We start from the raw sequence: 19,443 nt of genomic DNA on the forward strand, positions 1-19,443 counted from the left end.
CCTCCCTCTCTATTTATTCATTTAATACACTTCAGGAGGAGCTAAAGAGAGACTTGACTAAAATTAAGAAAGAAAAGGAAAAGGCCCAGGCAGCAGCTGCTGCAGCAGCAGCCGCAGCCGCCGCAGCCGCAGCCGCTGCCCCACCACCACCACCACCAGTGCCACCAGTGCCACCACCACAGCAGGCAGCCAGCGTCACCTCCTGCTCCTCCACCACTGTCCCAGTGCCAGTGTCCTCCCAGAAGAGGAAACGAGAGGAGGAGAAGGATTCCTCGGCTTCCAAGTCCAAGAAAAAGAAAATGATTTCTACTACCTCAAAGGAAACGAAGAAGGACACAAAGCTTTACTGCATCTGTAAAACGCCTTACGACGAGTCCAAGTGAGTAGAGGTGCCACAGCCCCCTCCTGCATGTTCTTAGTGTAGGCTTAGTGTCAGTGTTAGTGCCAGGCAGTGCTAGAGCTGCAGATAGTGGCAGGTCGTTGCAGTGATCACTGAAGCATAGAGAATAAAGTCTCTATTTTCCACTAGCAGTTACAAATATTAACATACCTGATTTATGCTGTTACTGTTCGTGGTTTATATTTCCTCGTTTGCATGTCTCCATTGTGTGACCTTCCTGTCTCACATGCACATACTCTTTTCTTTTTTTCCCTCCGCTCTGTTACTCTTTCTTTTGCTGTTTTGCCTCTGCCTCAGAAGCAAGTGACAACTTGGTTTGGGCAATTTCTTGTGGATAAGTAGCTTTGGTACCGTCTTCCAGTATAAAAGACTTTTTTTTGTAAGTCAGTAGCCAGTAAAGGGGGCTCTGAGCCACTGGACTGCAGTTCACTTTGGACAATGTTTCAGGTAGAAATGGTTTCTATGTATTAGAATTTGCATCCCAGGGTTGATAAAAATAAAATGAACATTTAAGCATTTGACAAAGTGAAAACTGCAGTTCTCTGTAGTTTGATTCTGATTGTGAATGAGGACAAATATTTATGCTACGTACAGAGTTTGTGAAGAAATGTTCTAAGTGGTGGAGTGGGAGATCCAGTGGATCCCAGGGAATAGTGTTATAGATTCCTGCTTAACAGCAGCAGTTAGTAATGGTTGATTTCTGAGAGCTGTGTAGAGGTGTGTGTAAAATAAATCTGACTTCAGACAATTCCAAGTGAGTATTTATCTGCTCAACAAGTGAGCAGATTCACACCCAGTGGTATGAATTGGTGCCATTTGGTGGTGGATCAAATGCTGATAACAGAGAGAAACCATAGAGCTGGAGTGGTGCTTTCACTCCAGAAGTGGTTCTTCCTTCCAAGTTTAGGGCCAGGACTAGGGGATCTCTTGAGGTTCCCTCTAGCCTTTTGTGGATTTTAATTATTTTTTAAATGAAGTTGAAGTCTTAGGGATCATTTTCATCTTGGTTGTTGAGTGGCTCTGCCCATTCCACCAGTCCTTCAGCGTGGGGAATGGGGCTGCTCCCCGTGCTGCCAGTCCTGCAGGAATGGCAGAGGGATGCCCTGGCTGTGAATTCACTGTGATTTCTAAGGAATATCACTTCAGGAATGTTGTCTGTGTCAGGCTTTGTCACCCAGTGCATTTAGGGGACCCTGTTCTTTGGTGTGATCCTGAACAGAGATGTGTTACTGCCTCCAGTTAGTGAGGTGTACAACTGGCACAAAAATGAGAGGAATAAATTCTGTGAGCAAAGGGATTTGATTGTCAGACTAACTCTATGGTCATAGAGTGAATTTTGATAGCCTGGATCATGTGCTTCAGTGCACTGAATAAAACTTGAAGAAAATGAAAGGTTAATAACTCAGTAGTATCCTCACCAATATGATTCAGCTCTGCTGCTCTGCTTTTTGTGAGTTTTAAGTTTGATGTTCTTACAAATGATGGCTGTACCATTGAACTCCTTAATCTTTTCCCTATTTGGAAAGGAATTAGTCAAGTTTTAAAACAATTTTGTGGGAAACATATTTTTTGTTTTCATCTATAGGAAGGCATCAGATCTTCCTCTTTGTGCTGGTGTCTCTTTTCTACTTCAGAAAAGACACATGTGCTACTTGAAGAGCGAATTTGTGGTATTTTATGAATACCCTGTGCATTTTTTTGGATGTGTAGTAAATTCTGCTGCGTATTTTACTGCACGTTTCTTATGTTTAGCTCTCATTTGTGATACTCCAGGGCTATAGGGATTTGCTGGTATTGTTTTTGAGGATGGTCAGTAAGGATATCTTTCTAAGATTCCTGTTTAGATTCCAACTTATTTGTTAAAGCACAGTGTGACACCTGTTCCACAGTCCAGTGCAAGGTTTGGCATCCACACCTGGATGTAAATGTGCTTCCACATCACCAGGAGCAGCCACAGCCCCTCCTGGGGAGGGAACACAGGCTGAGCTGTTGAGAGTTGTCAGAACCTCTGTCTGTCCGTTCTTTATGGAAGTTGGGTTGTGTGATATTGCTTTTAGGATTTTCCTGACTGTAAAATATAAGAGAAAAGGCAGGATCTGGGTGTCCAGGGTGTGTGCAGAGGCCCAGGGAATTAGAGATTGTTTTGTGGAACGTGGGGTAGGCACTGCCCTGGTGCTGGTGTGGTGTCCCAGGGGTGTTGCAGACTGACAGGATGGCAGGAATTCCTACAGCAGCACGTGGCAGGGGGTTGTGTTCTCCAAAATCCAGGAAGATGGAGGTTCCCAGTCCGCTTGCTTTTGCTTAGGCAGAGAGAATGGATGTGCACCGTCCCCATCTGGTTGTCACGAGTCACAGGTGTGTCCTGAGATGTCCATACACGAGTTACAAACATCCTTGCATAATATTTTACAGTTTTGTCACATCATTCTGTGCAAGGTCCCATCCCCATGGTTCTGTCCCTGGTTCCCTTCACTTTGTGTCATACCATACCTGGTTCTGTCACACAGCTGTGTCTGAGAGGAGACATTATTCACTCGAGAACGGTCCACATTCCACTTTGTCGCAATTTTAAGTACTTTATTATCAGTTTTTCAGTGCACATTCCTCCCAAAAAAATACCCCACCAAGATTTAAAATTGACAACCATGCCCTGACCCCATTTTCTTTCGTATCATGTTGTACCAGTAGTACCTACACATGGCTGGTTGCATGTTCTTGTAGTGTACTTGTAACTCCTAGTTGGTGTTTGCGCTTTGCTTTTGTTTTTTAAATTAACTGAGACCTACATTTTCAAACCTTAAGGAAACGTTTCAGTGGCTTTTGAGCTGCAATTTTGAAAATGTAAACCTTTTTCTTTGGCCTTGTCTTTTTGTGCCTTTGGTAGTTTTTCCACACGCACACTGAAGACAGGAGATTTTTAGCCCATTCTGGTTACATATTAATATGTACATATTAATACATGTGCATTTGAATTTAAAATTGACCCGAGTGACCTTACTGCCAGTCTAGCTGCAGCATGAGATATTTTGTAAGGACAGGGAGCAGGGAAACTGAGACAGAAAGCAGGCCAGCAGCAAGTACATCAGAGAGAAGTGCAGGGAAAAGTGCCATGCCATTTGAAATGACAATTACATTGTCATTTTCATTGTGAACACTTTTAGGTTCTATATTGGCTGTGATCTTTGTACTAACTGGTATCATGGAGAATGTGTTGGAATCACAGAAAAGGAGGCTAAGAAAATGGATGTGTACATCTGTAATGAGTGTAAACGGGCACAAGAGGGCAGCAGTGAGGAGTTGTACTGTATCTGCAGAACACCTTATGATGAGTCGCAGTGAGTTCGGATCAGAACCTCTTATTCCATGTTTAGGTAGCAAACTGCTCTGACTGTGCTTTCCTGTTCCTTGCCAAGCATAAAAAAAAAAAAACCAACCGGTTATTCTGCATATATTGTATTCATTCGTAATACAAAATTGCTCTCTGGTAATTGTCTCCCCCTCCCCTCCCCGGTCCCCCAAATGTTTCTGTTCGGTAAATGTTTAGGAAAAGTGGAGTTTTCAGGGTGGTTGTTTTCAAATGTGTTGTAGTTTTTATGCCAAAACACCGTGAATTTAAATTGGGATTTATTTTACTTTTTTTTTTTTTTTAACAAGGGATGGTTAGATTAAATGACAAATGCTGTATTGAGTGGATTTTTTTGTGCTTTGATCTGGCTAGAAAACATAATTTTGGTATGGGGGTGTATGGTTGGTATATGATATATATATATGTATAAATATACATCTTTTACTGTAAGGCTTTGTGTCATAGAATACCCCTCCTGTATTCAATTACAAGACTGAAGCTCCCATATGAAAAATGCTTGTATGGAGTGAACCAAGCCCTAGTTTTAGTCCAGTTTGTGCAAAATGCATCTTGAATTGGTTTGGATACTGGCTGGGTGAGACTTCTGGCTTTCCACTGTTCCTTTCATCTCTAAAGCAGAAGAATGATTTTTGCAATCTCAATTGCTTGAAAGTGCCTATTATAAAATTGAGGAGCTTGTTTTGCAATGGTCTGTAATTTAGCCTGTTTGTAAACACGAGAGCAGCCGGAATAGTGTCGTTAGAATTTGTCACTCCGAAATATCACATTGCACTGCTGTATTGAATCGTGCCAAGTTATCTGCTTGGGGACTGCAGGTTTATGTGTTAAATGCAGAGTTGATATTGAAGAGGTGAAGGCACTGACACTTGGTTTGGCTCTTGCAGATTCTACATTGGCTGTGACCGGTGTCAGAACTGGTATCACGGGCGCTGCGTTGGCATTTTGCAGAGCGAGGCCGATCTCATCGACGAGTACGTGTGTCCCCAGTGCCAGTCCACAGAGGATGCCATGACTGTGCTCAGCCCCCTCACTGACAAGGACTATGAAGGGTTAAGGAGAGTCCTGCGCTCCTTGCAGGTGAGGAGAAGGATGGCAGCACCTTGGAGTGCATGGCAGCACCTTGGAGTGCTTCACTCCCTCGTGAGCCTTGGAGGAGGGTTTGATTTCTCTGTAGTAACTCTTCAGGAAGAGGGAGTAGCAAAGCTTTGCTTTTTGGTGAGAAATGCCACTGTGTCAGCTGCAAACTTGCTTGACATTACTGTGCTGGAGAATATTTACAAGAATTACTATATCAGTGCTTCTGAGTCGGTGAAACTAAGCAATGTCTTCATTGAAAGGCTTTCAGAGGAAGCAGGTTCAGAATCCCAAAGAGCAGAGTGGAAGCCCAACTGCACAGGGTGTAGAAGGTGCAGTGTTCTCTTCTGTACAAGGTGCATTACTCTGTTCTCAGATCACTTTTCTGTGGTTTCTATTCTATATTTCTGTACTGTAATTCAGAGTTACCAGATTTCAGCGGTGTTCTACAGGGGGTCCTTATCAGCATGTAAATGATGGCATCCTGGTAATAAGAATAACATCACTGTCTGATACAGTATATTTCTGGTTTGTCTATCACTCCCAAATAGGCTTTTTCTGCTACAGCTGTAAAGAATTTTTAAGAATTCTTAAAATTCTTAAAATTATGGTAACAGAAATCCTGTAAGTAATATTTTTGTTGTCCTACATTTTGCATACATGTATGGAAACAAATTAATTTTTTGAGTACTTGAAAGCACTCTCAGTAAATTCATTCCATACTTTTCCATGCAGCCTGTTCAGCACAATATCCTGTTATGTCTGAATTTCACATTGTTTCCTGTTTTGAAGCCCAACTACTCGGTCATTGACATTTAAAACATCAGATGAGAACTAGTCACTTTTTCATATAATGCTGCACTTCTTCCTTAAATTCAGCTCTAGACCCCAACAGATAAAGGGATGATGAAAATATTTAGCTATTAATAGTGCTAATTTAATTTTGTTTTTAATTCTCTCCTGTTTCCCTGCCAGGCTCACAAGATGGCATGGCCCTTCCTAGAACCAGTAGATCCCAACGATGCACCAGATTATTATGGTGTCATTAAAGAACCAATGGGTAAGTGTTGGTGAGAAGAGCCTGAGTGAGGGGATTCGAGCTTTTGGATATCAAATTAATTCCCTGCTGACCAGTTCTGGCCATGTGTTGTAAAATACCCAGTTTTTGCAGTGAGGCAGGTGAAACAATGTGATTTCTCATTGATATATTTAGAAGGTCATGGGGGTTAAGATACCTACTTCTGGCTGTCTCCTTTCACCAGATGAAATGTGGAAGTCAGTGCAGCAATAGAACAGAATTCTTGTTTTTAAGTTGCTTTGTTTAAAGAGGACAATTTTCTTATGTTTTCCTTTTGCTGGGTTTTTTATGTCTTTGTGCATCAGCTCCTACAAAGTTTGGGATATTACTCCAGAGGCTGAGGAGAAGGTGGTGCTAACACAGGGAAGTGTGACATGCAGCTTAAGATGGAGTTTAAAATCATCTTCATCTGACTTGATAGAGCACTAAATTTTGTATTCCACATAATTCGTCTGCAGGAACAAAATGGATTCAGATGTTGTGCATGTGGGGCAAGAGGAGAGGGAGATGCTGCAGCTTTATGGTGCTTTACTCTTTTCTCATTAGAGTTTAGCAGGTAGTTGGGAATAATCTGGATAAGCACTTGAATGTGAAACCTGGGAAGATCCACCTCCTGAGGGAAATGCTGTTGGGAATGTTATTCCTTTCCTTCCACTATGGGACCAGTAACTTTTCATATCTCTAAATGAGAGCCAGTCCATCATTTGAGTTTTCCCACCTACTCCTTACTCACCCTAGAAATAGGAAAGGTAAATTACTATCTTGGCAAAATTGTAGTATGTTGACTGAAAATAATATTTTTTTTAGAAATTATCTCCTTTTCTGCTTTTGGATTGTGCTGTTATGAAAATGCTTAACATGTTTCATAGTTGATGGGTTAAAGTTTATAAGGAAAGCTCAAATAACAATATCATTAAGCATATGATGATTGAATGAAATAAAAAGTGCATTTAGCTCTTTCTGACTTAACTAGGAGGAAAAGACACTTGTAAGTATAAATCTGAGTAAAATGCACCAGATAATCCGGGCACATCTGCAATTGCTTTCACACTTTCTGGCATTACTGGTATTTAAAAATAAGCACTTCAAGGGCTTTTCCCAAGGGTAGATAAGTTGTTTTTCTGTCTAAAAGTGCCACTAGACATTTACATAGTTATATTTATATTTGGCAGTTCTCATTCCTCTCCCTCTTTTAATGGATATTTGCATTAAAATAGGACAATTACTGCTCACTTCACCATTCCTGGCTCTTTAAAGTGTCTGGTCAGGAAGGATGAGAGCTCTGGCATTTTGCATGATCCTGCACTTGAAATCTTTCCTCTGTGCCATGTGTAATGTGCACATGCCCACAAGAATTGATAGTTCATTCAGAGCAAGTCGGGAACTAAAAAACTAATCAGAAGGTACAGTACCAGAAACTGAATCCAGATTATCTGACTTTTTTTTTCCCCCCCTTAATTTCTTCAGAAAAAGCAGGGAGCTTCCTGCAAGAGACCCAGGTTTTCCAAGGTCATTCTGATACTTGCATTTGATTTAATTCAGCTGCACACAAAACTTTCATGCACAAGTGTTTATTGTGAGGGAGATCTCCTGGTGCCACCGTCACAACCAGCACCCCTGGGACAGCAACTAACCTGGATAAGGCTTTGTCTCCCACAGTCTTGACAGTGTAGGCTTCTGTTTAGGATGAAAATGTCTCATTTAAGCCATCTTTGGTTTCTTTAAAGACCTGGCCACCATGGAGGAACGGATCCTGAAACGCTACTACAAAAAGGTCACGGAGTTTGTGGCAGATATGACCAAAATTTTTGATAACTGCCGTTACTACAATCCCAGTGACTCCCCTTTCTACCAGTGTGCAGAAGTTCTCGAGTCTTTCTTTGTACAGAAACTAAAAGGATTTAAGGCAAGCAGGTAAGTTTGGGTGTTCTCCCCTAAAATCTCCTTTCTAAGCTCACGTTCATACAGGGATTTGCTGCCCCCTGCACTTTCCTGGACAACTTGCTTTTAAAGGGAAATCAATCTATAATCAATTCTGTAATAGCCAGCTGTCATTTTTTTGGTCAAAATTAAGGTTTAAAGATGATTTTGGGGAGGTTACTTTGGAATGTTTGTTCAAAAGGAGTTGTGACATAGACATTAGGGCAGTATCAGAAATGTACAAAATTTGAATGGCACTTTAACTCATTCCTGCAGAAAACTTAATAATTTCTGATCAGGACAAATGCTGTGTCTGAGTTCTGATGATGTTCTACTCTGCAGCAAATACTTCTCATGCTAATAAGAGACAATCCTGCTGTGAAGCTTAAAATCCAATGGAAGAAATTAAAATACTTCAGTTTTACTCCTTCTCTCATCTTTTTACAACTCACCACCTTTGAAACAGAGGGAATATGTACAGTTTAAAGTAGTAGATGAAAAATGAACCTAATTCAAAATTTACCTTTCAAAATTAAACTTACCTTTTTTTTTTTTTTCTGTAGAAGGGCCACTGTAGAGCATTTCCCTTACACAAGCATTCCTAAAAAAACCATGCAGCCTTACCACACATTTTTGTTGCTTGCCTGTCCTACCCAATAGCACATCCATGGGAGTTACATCTCTTGGAAAGCTTCACTTTCCCTCCATTCCTGTGGAAGCTGATTTTCACATGGAGTGAGAGTAGGATTGATAAGAAGGGAAGAGTCAAATGATTTGGTCCAGCATTTTTCTTTTCAGTTTAATACCATATTAGTGATTTTTTGTCAGGTAGTTTTCAGCCCATGTTTCTGTCACTGTCATAGCTGGTACCCAGCACTTGCACACTGATTTCATTGCTGCATCTTATTTGTTATTGTTTTTCATTTATACCATCCATGTTCTTTCTTTTCTTGCAGATTGTGATATCTTTAGTCTGACCTTTTTAACTGGAATCAGAACTGGATGTTGGGGTCACTTTCTTTTATTGTACAATTCAATGACATTAAACTGCCCTAAAAATCCAGCTCATTTGTCTAAACAGTAACTGTTTTTGTTGCCAGCAGTCACACTGGTGAAAGTAACTGTATTAACACCAATTGTCCCGTTCCTCAAATACTGTATGGAGAAAAATGAAAAATTCATCTTGGAAACCTTGTATTTTATTGTTTTATTTTAAGTCACTAATAAAACTGTGAATGTCAAAGAGGAGTTTTGCTGAACTCTGCTTAGCAAAAATGTGATTCTAACATGCCTGTTCAGTTTTTTCTATTAAGTTAATCCAAAGACTTCTTGAATAAATTTAAGCAGAGTAGATCTTATTTTAAATATTCACAACTAAAAATGTCTTTTTTGCTTTCCTTTTGATGGACTACTATTATGTAAATATGTGAGTAAAACTGATGGTAGGCATTTTGGAATATTCCAGAGACACACTGCATTTTCCAAGTACTGAAATACTTTTATTCTGTAGGAGAAAACGTGCTTAATATTCAGAGAGAATTATTTTAAGTGTTCTTTTTTTTTTTTTTTTTTCTGAAGGGGAAAAAACTAAATGGAAGCAACGTGGTGGTAATTCCTTTATTGTGGTTTACCCTTGGCAACACTTTGTGTTCTCCAAACTGAAGGGTGCTTAATTGTTCACTTTCTTCTGTATTCTGCAGGTCCCATAACAACAAACTGCAGTCTACAGCTTCTTAGAGTTCAGCGTGTTACCAAACACACGAGCAAGGATCTGGTTGTCTGACAATTTTTAATTAAGGAGCCAGATGTTTTTAGTCAGGTTGTCCTGACAAGACTTGATGTAAACTGCGTTTTTATTGGTCACAACAGTCAAATTATATTCTTGGCTTATTTTGTCCAAAGGACAAAGAAATAAAAAAATCAGCAGCACCACTTTCTTGTCAAGATCAAATTGTTGTACTATTGTGGCAGAAGCGGGAAAACTTTGTTTTGGTGGAGGAGAGAGAGAAAGAGAGCAAGAAAAAAAGATACAGTAAATGGGGTCACATTTAACTCCATGGAAATGCCACGTCTGTTCTTCAGTGAAGAAGCTGGTTTAAAGTCCACACAGAAAACTTTGACTGTATTTATTTATTGTTGCAAAAAAGACGCTTTTTTATTGCTGCCCTCATTTGTCAGCTAATTATTTTTTCTTATAAAATCCAGCCCCGGTTCCATGTAATCCATTCTGTATCTTAACATGATTCCTGTAGGTAAAAGTACAAGAAGACCTCTAGATGTCTTTTCTTTCTATGAAAGGAGCTGCTATGTACACATGTGCACACACACAGGACTGGGAATCAACAAGGAGTTTATCATTCATGGTAGATAAAAACAAGCTTGCATAGAAGTTGGGCTGAGTGGTCATGGACTACAGACTCTGTTGCCTTGAATATAACAGTACAATTTGTCATTTACTCTGCACCAGACTGAACTGAGTAAAATCTATTTGAAGGTATCTTGTTTGTAAACATTTGTCAGATTCTAATTTTTTTTTTCTTTTGTATTAAAATTCAAAATATGGATGTATATGAAACAAAATAAATGGAGATCATTGTTCTCCCCACAGCCGGAGGTGTGTCTGAGTGTGCGCTGACACGTGGGCTCTGTGCAGGACTGCAGGTATTGCAGGGAACAGGGGTGGGAATGGCCAGGGAGGTCAGACCCCACTGCCCCCAAGGTTGTGGATGCCACAGTTCATTCCTAAGCACCTGTTATCCCATTGTAACATCACTCCCGTGGTGCCAGAATGACTGTAACAGATGGAAGGGGGTAAGGAAGTATCTTGTGAAGTGTCCCTGCCCACTGCTGAATTCAGGGGTGTTTGCCAAGTGCTCTGGGAATGTGCAGTACCACGTGTAACTGTAGCCCTGGGAGGCGTCCTGGGCTGCCTCCCTGTTTCCTGTGGGATAAACTGGAGTCCAAGAAGATGCAAATTGCAGATGAGGAGGTTTTCTTTCCCATCTCCCCCCTGCAAGTGACCTGCTCATGGTACCTGTCTGTAGTTCCCAGCCCTGGTTTCTCTGCAGCTCCTCGACCACCTTTTGCACTAATTCACAGTCAACTTGTGTTCCACAGTGGTCTGGGATTTACCTGATTCATGGATAAGCTCCTTTTGGGTTTCACCTCACACCTTGCTATGCAAGAACCTCGTCTGTTATTTTTCTTACAAAGGTGTTGCTGCTCACCACCCTTTCTTACACTTCAGCTCAGGTGTTCAGGTTCTTCTGGGGGGATTTTATCTACTAAAAACTCGTGTGTTTTTGTACATACAAATGTTGTCATTTAACCTATATGTGAAAATTACTAGTTGTTCAGTGTGGAAACAATAATCCATTTATGCTTCTGAAAGTCAAAGAAGAGTAGTTGCATTTAGGTTATGTTGTCCTTTGAAGTTTTTTTTAAAAAATGCTGCATATTGTAAGCATTGTGTTATAATGCAACAAGGAAAAACCTCCCCGTTCACAGCACTGGGAATATCCTGCATCTCATCCAAACTCCTCAGTATTTCTGGACTATTTATTCATACTTAAATCCATATGACATGGTTTAAACCTTTCCTACCTGTAGGCAATAGATTGCTGTTTTTAACAAATTGTGGCAAACTGAACAGTACCTTTTTGTACCTTATAGGACACATCATCCTAGACAAAATAAAGTAATGTGTTTGACATGGATTTGGTGGTGTTTCTAATGAAACATTTGATGATGTTATGGGATATAGGTCTTGGCATTGCCAGATCATATATAATCCATACATGCAGTTTAATCCTGCTGGTTAATTGTCCAACCCAAACCATTGTGATTCCATATGATCCTGTTTTAGTGTCTTCAATTGCCATGGAGTGTAGGTCAAGATACTTCTCACAATTTATTAGTGGTGAACTTTTACAGTTAAATGATGTTATTGGAAATAAATCACTCATGATTAATCCCCACCTGCCTTAAAGCATAAAGTTCATAAGGTTTGTGGTCTCTGGTCAGTCTTCCTCCTCTTTGTATTTTATAATTATTGCAGCAGTTGTTTTGAAATGGCCTGTGTTGTAGCACTGTGATAATGTGAGCTGTACCAGCCTGATTTTCCTTTCTGTCTCCTCAAATTTGAAGCAATTACCCTCGGTCCTGGTTTAGTTCATGCAGAAGTTAATGGAGGTTTAGAGTGAAAAGTTGAGCTGAGCCAAAAGCCTCAAGTAAACCCCAGAAAGACAAGAAGATGACAACATTCCTGTACACCTGGATTTCTGTGTGTTGGCTGCAGAATTCTCCTATTGATCCTGCTGGGGAGAAAACTATCAACTGTAAGGTACCAAAATTACTGTGGCAGCTGCTGGACTTTGAGTTCTGTCTTCTCATTGTGGTTATTGCTGTGAGGGTTTTGGAATAGTGAGTGAAAGACTTTTGACCTAAGAAATCTTTTTTATTGAGTATGTACCTTTGGTGTGTGATGAGCCTGGTATCAACAGTCCTGCTCCAGCTCTATCTCAGCTGGGCTGGGACATGCAGTGGCTTCTTGCTCAGCTGGTGTGGGAACATTTTAAGGAGGGATCTTCCAAGAAAGAAGGGAAAGGTAAGAGGACAAAAAAAGGGAACACAGGATAAATTGTTCTTCAGGCTCCCAGAGCAGCAGCTCTGTGTTTTGTGTCAGTTATTGGCATGGAACTCAGGCTTAGCACTGGTGTCCTGTGCTTATCCCTTCCCAGGGACAGTCACAGTGAGATATATGTTGGGTTTGTACCCACACTTCCCTGGGTTAGGTTACAATAGTGGGAACAGGGCTTGGATAATGCTCTGGGAGGGGGGATGCCTGGAGGAGTTGCTGGTTGGTCCCTGGACTTGGCTGGAAATAGAAACAGAAACTTGAGATGCTCATGTAACCCTTCCTCCTCCTTCCTCCTGTCCCTCCCAGTCACTCCAGTGCTCGAATTTGCTGCCAGAACACTCCTGCTGCCAAATCAAAGCCCCCTCAGAGTCTCTCAGGAAAATTCCATCTATCCATGGTGTGCTCCATGCAAAGGCTTTCACAAAGCAGGAGTGAGACAATTTACTTTTTAGGTAGACCCACACTATGAGTAAATTTCTCAGCCTTTGGATCCCAAAGATGTGATGTTTGCTCTTGGTACTTGTCTCCGTATCAAGACATGCTTGATGCAGTGTGACCTGTCACCCATCCCTTGCTCTGTGACTTTCAGTGACACTAAATGAAGCTGCAGATGTGTATGACAGGTGGAATGTGCCAGAGCTACCTTTGTTTCAAGACAGAAAGTGCTTATAGAAACCACTACTTCCTGTTGCAGGTCATGTCATACTACTGTATATGTATTTTTTTTAAGCTCTGCTGCTTTTTTCCATTTCTTAATATAAATATGTATTGTCAAATCCCCAGCTTGTCAAACAAGGAGATGCCTTTGTTTGTTGTGATAACATAAGCTTTTTGGGTCTTCCAGAACCCAGGAGATGGTGAAACCAGAACCTCACGAACATTTTATTAGTTTCTTTTACAGACTTAAGACCTGCAAAGACTGACTGGGAACAGCAAACATTTGATTCCCTCTGCAGCCCTTTCACAGGTTCTTCCGTCCCACCACATTAAAGGTACTAAAAGATTGTATCTTTGATTTTAAAAGTAACTTTACTGATGTGCAAGTACAAGCTGGGTGATATTTCTGAAGGGGAATGGCATTCAGGAGGAACTGCCCATGTAACCAGGCACACACTGTGCAGTCCATGCTCATTCTGCATTCCTTGGAATGAACTTGTGCCATTACTCATGAGCCAAATTGGGCATTTGTGTTGTGCAGTTCTTGATGTGCTTTCAGTCAGTGTGTTCATACACTCAAATAGTTACCCTCCATTCTGTGTGCTTCCTGTGAACATCCAGCTCTGGTTGAGGAATGATGTGATTTTTAGAAGTAGCACAAAAGACACATTTGAGGAGACCAAAACAATACAAGTGATACTTAGTGCTGTTGGTTTCTCTTGAATCAAATGCATGTGATACTTCAGGCAGAACTGTGTGACATCCTGGGCAGACAAAGCTGTGTACAGATCTAATGTGTTCAAGGTGAGAGGTTCTAAAGTGCAGTTGCTGAGCACTGAGGATGAAGCCTCCAGAACTGTACATTTACTACAGATTATTAGGGGTGCACTGCAGCAGGGGAGGCTACAATAACCTGTGGCTCTGAAAAAGCTGGAGCAAATCCATGACCAGTTAACATTCCCTAGCCTGACTTCTGTGCTAAACCCCACCCGAGGTGCCTGGTGAGGGCATTCCGTGTTTGCTGAAGCACAAAGCAGTGTCCGATGGCAGCCGGTGCCCGGCGTGAGGTGCCCTGGCCAGGTGTGCCCTGGGGGTGACTCCCACTGCTCCCCGTGTCCTGGACGGAGCCACCGGACCTTACGGACACTTGGAACGCGCCGCCTGCACCTTGAGATCCCTTTTCCTGTTGAACCTCCTCACGTAGCTGCTGCTGCTCCCGATCCAGCCGTCGCCCGGACGGAGCCGCCCGCGCAGGGCCGGCAGCAGCTCGGCCGGCAGCTCCCGGCGCTTGTGGAAGATCCGCCCCATCACGATGTACCTGCTCCCTGCAAAGCAAACGAGGGAACGTGGGATCACTCCCTGTGCTCCCAGGGGGGTGGGAACAGGTTGTGCCCTTTGGAAACATCCTGAACGTACCACGGCACCCGGAGCTCCCCTGGGACCTGTGGGTGGTCGTTGCACAGACACGATGAGTTACTGCTGGGGCAAATACTGGTTTGGTTAACTTGCATTTAGAAGGAAAACTGGACTACTGATAAAGACATCAGCTTAAGCTCCTGCTCAAACTGCTTTGGCAGTCCTGAAAACTTGCAATCATTTTGGAACTGGATAAAGTTAAGAAAGGACTATACTGATACCTGACTTCTTCCAGCTTTTCTTCTGGAAGTTTCAAGAAACTGGGATGGAAAAAGCCCTTCACTTTGAGGAAATGTTTTTTTGCCAGATTTTCCTGACAAACCAGGGTAAGCCTATTAAACTAGGGCAGACTAAGACGGCACTGCATGCAGAGGAATAGCAGAATGGATTTAGCTGGAATTATTTACCAAGTTTAAAGTCTGGACAGGGTTTACTGCAGTTCAAAGTATCCACAAGTAGGATGTGGACTCGGAAGAAGGCGGCATCGGGAACGACGTACAGGCGACTCATCTTGTACAGTCCATCACTGTTCACCAGGAGGGTGATCCAGTGGACTCCATTCCCCAGGCTTTCCATGTTATAAACAATTCCATTCACTGCTGTTTTAAGGGAGAGAGGGGGAAAAAAAGCAAGGATCAGATTGTATACATGGTGGCAGCTCAGGGTATGCCTGAAAGCTCTTATTTAAAATGCTCAAAGGAAGTGTCAGCAGAAATCCTTGGATTTGGTGGGCAGTGGGAGTTGCTTCAAGTCACCTTTGGTGAGGTCATTGCCTGAGTTTCTGCTGCCTTACTAACCTTGTGCTTTACAGGCCTGAGATGTTTCTTAGTGACGTTTATAGAATGTTCCAAAAGACAGGGTTTAGTACCATTGTCTATCCCAATACATAAAAAGTGGATGTGTTTGTCTAACAAAGTCAAATGGTCAAATGTAAAACTTCCCACTGAAGTAGAAAGGTGAGCTGGAAATGAAACACTTGGAAGAAAAGGCACCAAGTAGGCTGTGTTGTGTGTTCAGACAATCACTTCTTGCTGTGCTCCCAGTTCCTGGTTCTGACAAGTGCTGAGCTGACTCCAGGAATGGGAAAACAGCACCGTGTCAGGTGGGAAAGGCAAAGGGGGCTGTTACAGCTGGTGTTACACCTGCCTTGGTGGGGAGAGCTCTGCTCAGCACTGGAAATGTAAAGAAATGGGAAGCTCTCTGATCACTGCAATGGAACCTTGGCTCAGCTGTTGCCCAGACTTTTTCCTACCTGTCTTTTTGATTTGAGAGAAGAGTGAGGCTGCTGTTGGTGAAAGGCTAAAGCACACACTGTAAAGCCCCCGTTGCACAGGAATGCGTGAGAGTGGTAAAAACCAAAACAGGCAACATTTGCAGAAAGCACTTCCTGACTTCTCCATTTAGAGAAAACAGATGTCTCCTAACGTGTTTATGTTCTACAAATGGAAACATCTGTTACCACTGGGGTTGTATTTTCCTTATCTCTTAAAATACTGTGAGAAAAAGTTGGTATCTGTTTCACAACTTTGTGAGCACAAGGCAGGATTTCAGTCAGAAAATGCTTGTCCTTAAACAGTCCCTACAGAAATGCCAGCCTGTTTCCTGCCATCTTTAGTTACATCAGTGTGGACACAAGGACTAAAGACACTGAATCCTAAGGAACTTCAGGAAGAATCTTCTCTAGAGAGAGGATCACAGTTTTAGTTCTGTTTGGTTCACCATTATATTTTCATTTCAAACTTCAGCCCCAAAATCAAACTCGCTCCAAGTAGTAGGAGGTAAGTAACCCAGCTACAATGTTTAATCTGAGACTATCTAAAACAATTGGTCTTTTCAGTTCCATTGACCAGTCCCAAGGACACTTTTCCTGCCAGGAGTGGAAAGTAGAGGGAACAGAAAAAAAGATTAATACTAGCCCAAGGTAGGGAAAGCACAACGTAAGTACATTTATAAAGAGCTGTGATGGGGACTTTTGGTGTACTTGGTAATTATTTAACATACTTATGGTATCTTTTAGCAGTATTTTGGAAGTGCAGCAGGTGAACAGCAGGGCCTGTGCTCTGTCTATGTGGGTTGAGGAGGACACAACCTACCGAATTCACTGGCACAAAAGGCCTCCACTTCATCCCGCTCTCCCCTGCACTGGGCCAGACAGTCCTTGTCCTTGTCACCATCTGGAACGGGAACACACACTGAGGGACAGAAATGGGCCTTTGGGGATATTGGAAACACCAGCCTTTGGAATTTCTGGGTACCCCTTTCCAGAGCAGCCTGTCCTTACCTTTCCTCAGCACTGCCAGGGGGCTGGGTGGGCCGAGGGACCAGCGGTTGGTGACCCAGGAGGGTTTGGGGATCCTCATGATGGGATCGGGGTGTTTGTAGGGGATTGTCTGGCCCGGGCGGTTCAAGTGCAGCGTGTTGGGATCCCCTGACTCCCCTGAGTGTGGGGGAGGACGAGCTCCCCAGGTGGGTGTCCCCTGTTGCTGGGAGGCTGTGCCGTGGTGGGAGCGGGCGGACACGCTGTTGGCAGCGCCGGCCCGGCGCCGGTCCGTGTGCTTCCTGTTGGCCTGGCTGGAGTCGGGGGAGCTGGGAAAAGGCCCCTCAGCCGGGCTCTCCAGAGGCTGCCAGAGGTGTTTCCTCAGCCCTGTGCTGTTCTCCAGGGAAGGTTTGGTGCGTTTCTTCTTGTCCCAGGGCAGGGAGGTGATTTCAGGAGGCTTTGGCGGCTGCAGGTGGGTGGGAGGCAGGATCCAGTGTTCCCTGGAATTCCCATTGGCACTGCTGGTGCCACGGGCTGGCAGCTTCACCTGCCCAGGTGCAGCAGCTGCTGAACTAAAAGCATCTTTGCTGAGAGCCTGGCCAGCTTTCTCAGCATAGGGCAGGGATCCTGCATCAAAAGGAGAGAGAAAATCAGCACTTTCAGTTTTTTATTCCATGTTCTTCTCAATGGGAGGATTTGAGCTTCTAGCCCATAAGTCCCTCAACAATATATAACTGATATACTAATAACTGATAAATATATAACTGATAAATAGCTGAACAGATGAAATACAGTAGAGCAGCTCATTCCTCTGTGCTCAGACGTGGCAGGCCCAGCACAGGGAATGCAGCTGTGTGAGCAGAACGGGAGGTTCGCATTTTTACTTTATTATTGTTGCAAATTAAAAACAAACCCTTTTCTCAAACCCCTGAGTCTCCGGGGAGCATCTGAGGAAACAAGGTTCACGTTGCCATTTGGGATGCTTGTTTAAAAGACCATGACAGCAGAACTATTTGGTTTTCCCATCCATGGGATGCCTTATTGACAGTGTCATCCGGACTTTTCAGCAGCTTTGGGCTGTGGACATTACTGGAAAGATCCTTATCCACAGTTTTGGATTTCTAACTGGTAATTAGGTTATTGCTGCCGAGAAACAGTTATTTCAAGGCTTTTCTTAATTTGAGAGGACAAGGGTTGAGAAAGAGAGGAAGTGTCTGGGAATACAGTGAGAAATGACTTACTGACACTGTTCACACAAGCTGGGCAGTCACCTATGCTTTTGTTTATACCTTCACCTCAATCACTTGAACCTCAAAAAGCAAAATGGCCTTCTGTTTAGCCTGGGAAGAGAGAAATTTCCCCTTGCAGTCCATTTTCCTGTTCCTTTAGCCCCTCAGTGCACGCCCTGAGTGAGCCAGCAGAGTTTTCACACAGCTCACCCCCACACAGCCGCCGCCGGGGTGTTCGTGGCTGTGGTTACTCTGTGTAGGAGGCAGATCCCAATCCCTGTGTGAAAAGAGAGGTTTGACATCCACAGATGAGCAACGTCCTGGTTTATCTCCTCTGACTGAGTCAACTGCTGACCTTGCCACTTCTCCCCCTTTGCTCTCACCAGCTGCTGTCATGGGAAAGATTCCCTGATATTCGGGCTGGCCACACGTAAAGTCAAAAGAATGTCCATGGAGAGCGGGGTGGAAGGAGTCCAAGCTGAAGGGAGCAGCAGGGAAGGGTGTTTTGGAGATGGTTCAATATGAGCTGTGCACTCTGAACAGGTGTTTCACACTTGGGTGTGTAAGAACACTCTCCTGCCAGTTCATCACGCTCTCTCAGTCACGGAGTGCAACAAGAAATAGTTCATTTTTCTCTACTCAATCCATTCAGGACCTTGAGGTTCCTGCTCCTGTACCAGCATATTCCTGTCTGGCTGTTGCAGCATAAGACATATGACTGCAGCATAACCAATTCCCAATGGAACAGATGTAAATCTTATTTATTTTCTGTCAGTGATGTACTAAACTCCAGATAAATCAGTTCAGGACAGCTTGCTGCAGGCACACATGGCAGCACAGAGCTGCAGTCAGTCAGAAACATGCTATTTACAGGTGAAGGGGACTAAAAGAGATATAAGTTATAAAAATCCCATATGCAGAAGCAAGTCAAACCTCACCTGCCACTGAGAGCTCATGGCACCAGCTCCCTGCCTGCTCCTGCCAGGTGCTCTCAGTTCCTCCAAATCTGACAAATCAAATATTACAATTTGCATTCCCATCCCACAAACAGGTTGAAATGTTTCTTTCCTGAGCCCTTACATATGACTTGCTGAAAAGGCTACAGCCTGGAGGGCAAGGACTTGCAGGAATGTCTTCAGCCTCCCCTGATTCCAAAGGCAAAGCTGCCCCAGCCCCGCTCCGAATGCAACAGACTTACCAGAGGATGATCTAATGGCAAAGCAGAGGAGCCAGAACACTTGGGTTGTCATTTTGAAGTATTTTTCCAGACTCAAAATGAACTGGAGTCTTTTATGCCCTTCCCCCGTTTCATGCTAATGAGAGGCAGCCTTAGGGGAAACGGGAATCACTCACTGGACAACCCACTGGAGCAAGACCAAGCTGCTGCCGTCCCTCCACCACCCCTG

The 19,443-nt window shown here is 43.2% G+C and overlaps 2 protein-coding genes across 17 annotated transcripts in view; one reads left to right on the forward strand and one right to left on the reverse strand.

Moving 5' to 3' along the window:
• BPTF (bromodomain PHD finger transcription factor) overlaps positions 1-19,443 on the forward strand; it is a 62,029-nt gene that overhangs the window by 41,743 nt on the left and 843 nt on the right. For 9 of the 16 annotated variants that reach the window (XM_051797616.1, XM_051797617.1, XM_051797622.1 and 6 more), the window contains 6 exons: positions 36-379; positions 3,562-3,735; positions 4,652-4,844; positions 5,817-5,901; positions 7,647-7,833; positions 9,540-10,446. In XM_051797616.1, the coding sequence (XP_051653576.1) occupies positions 36-379; positions 3,562-3,735; positions 4,652-4,844; positions 5,817-5,901; positions 7,647-7,833; positions 9,540-9,576 (1,020 nt within the window). In that variant the 3' untranslated portion in view covers positions 9,577-10,446. The other 7 variants (XM_051797624.1, XM_051797628.1, XR_007906267.1 and 4 more) reach the window with 6 other exon arrangements.
• CUNH17orf58 (chromosome unknown C17orf58 homolog) lies at positions 13,468-19,420 on the reverse strand. Its single transcript, XM_051797698.1, has 5 exons — positions 19,236-19,420; positions 16,833-17,435; positions 16,645-16,725; positions 14,959-15,150; positions 13,468-14,460 (listed from the first exon to the last, which is right to left on the reverse strand). The coding sequence occupies exons 1-5, from the start codon at positions 19,285-19,287 to the stop codon at positions 14,273-14,275; spliced, it is 1,116 nt and encodes a 371-aa protein (XP_051653658.1). The 5' UTR covers positions 19,288-19,420; the 3' UTR covers positions 13,468-14,272.

This window comes from Manacus candei, unplaced genomic scaffold (genome assembly GCF_025592945.1).
Source record: "Manacus candei isolate 608988 ecotype Guabito, Panama unplaced genomic scaffold, ASM2559294v1 h1tg000047l, whole genome shotgun sequence".
Classification (NCBI taxonomy): Eukaryota; Metazoa; Chordata; class Aves; order Passeriformes; family Pipridae; genus Manacus; species Manacus candei.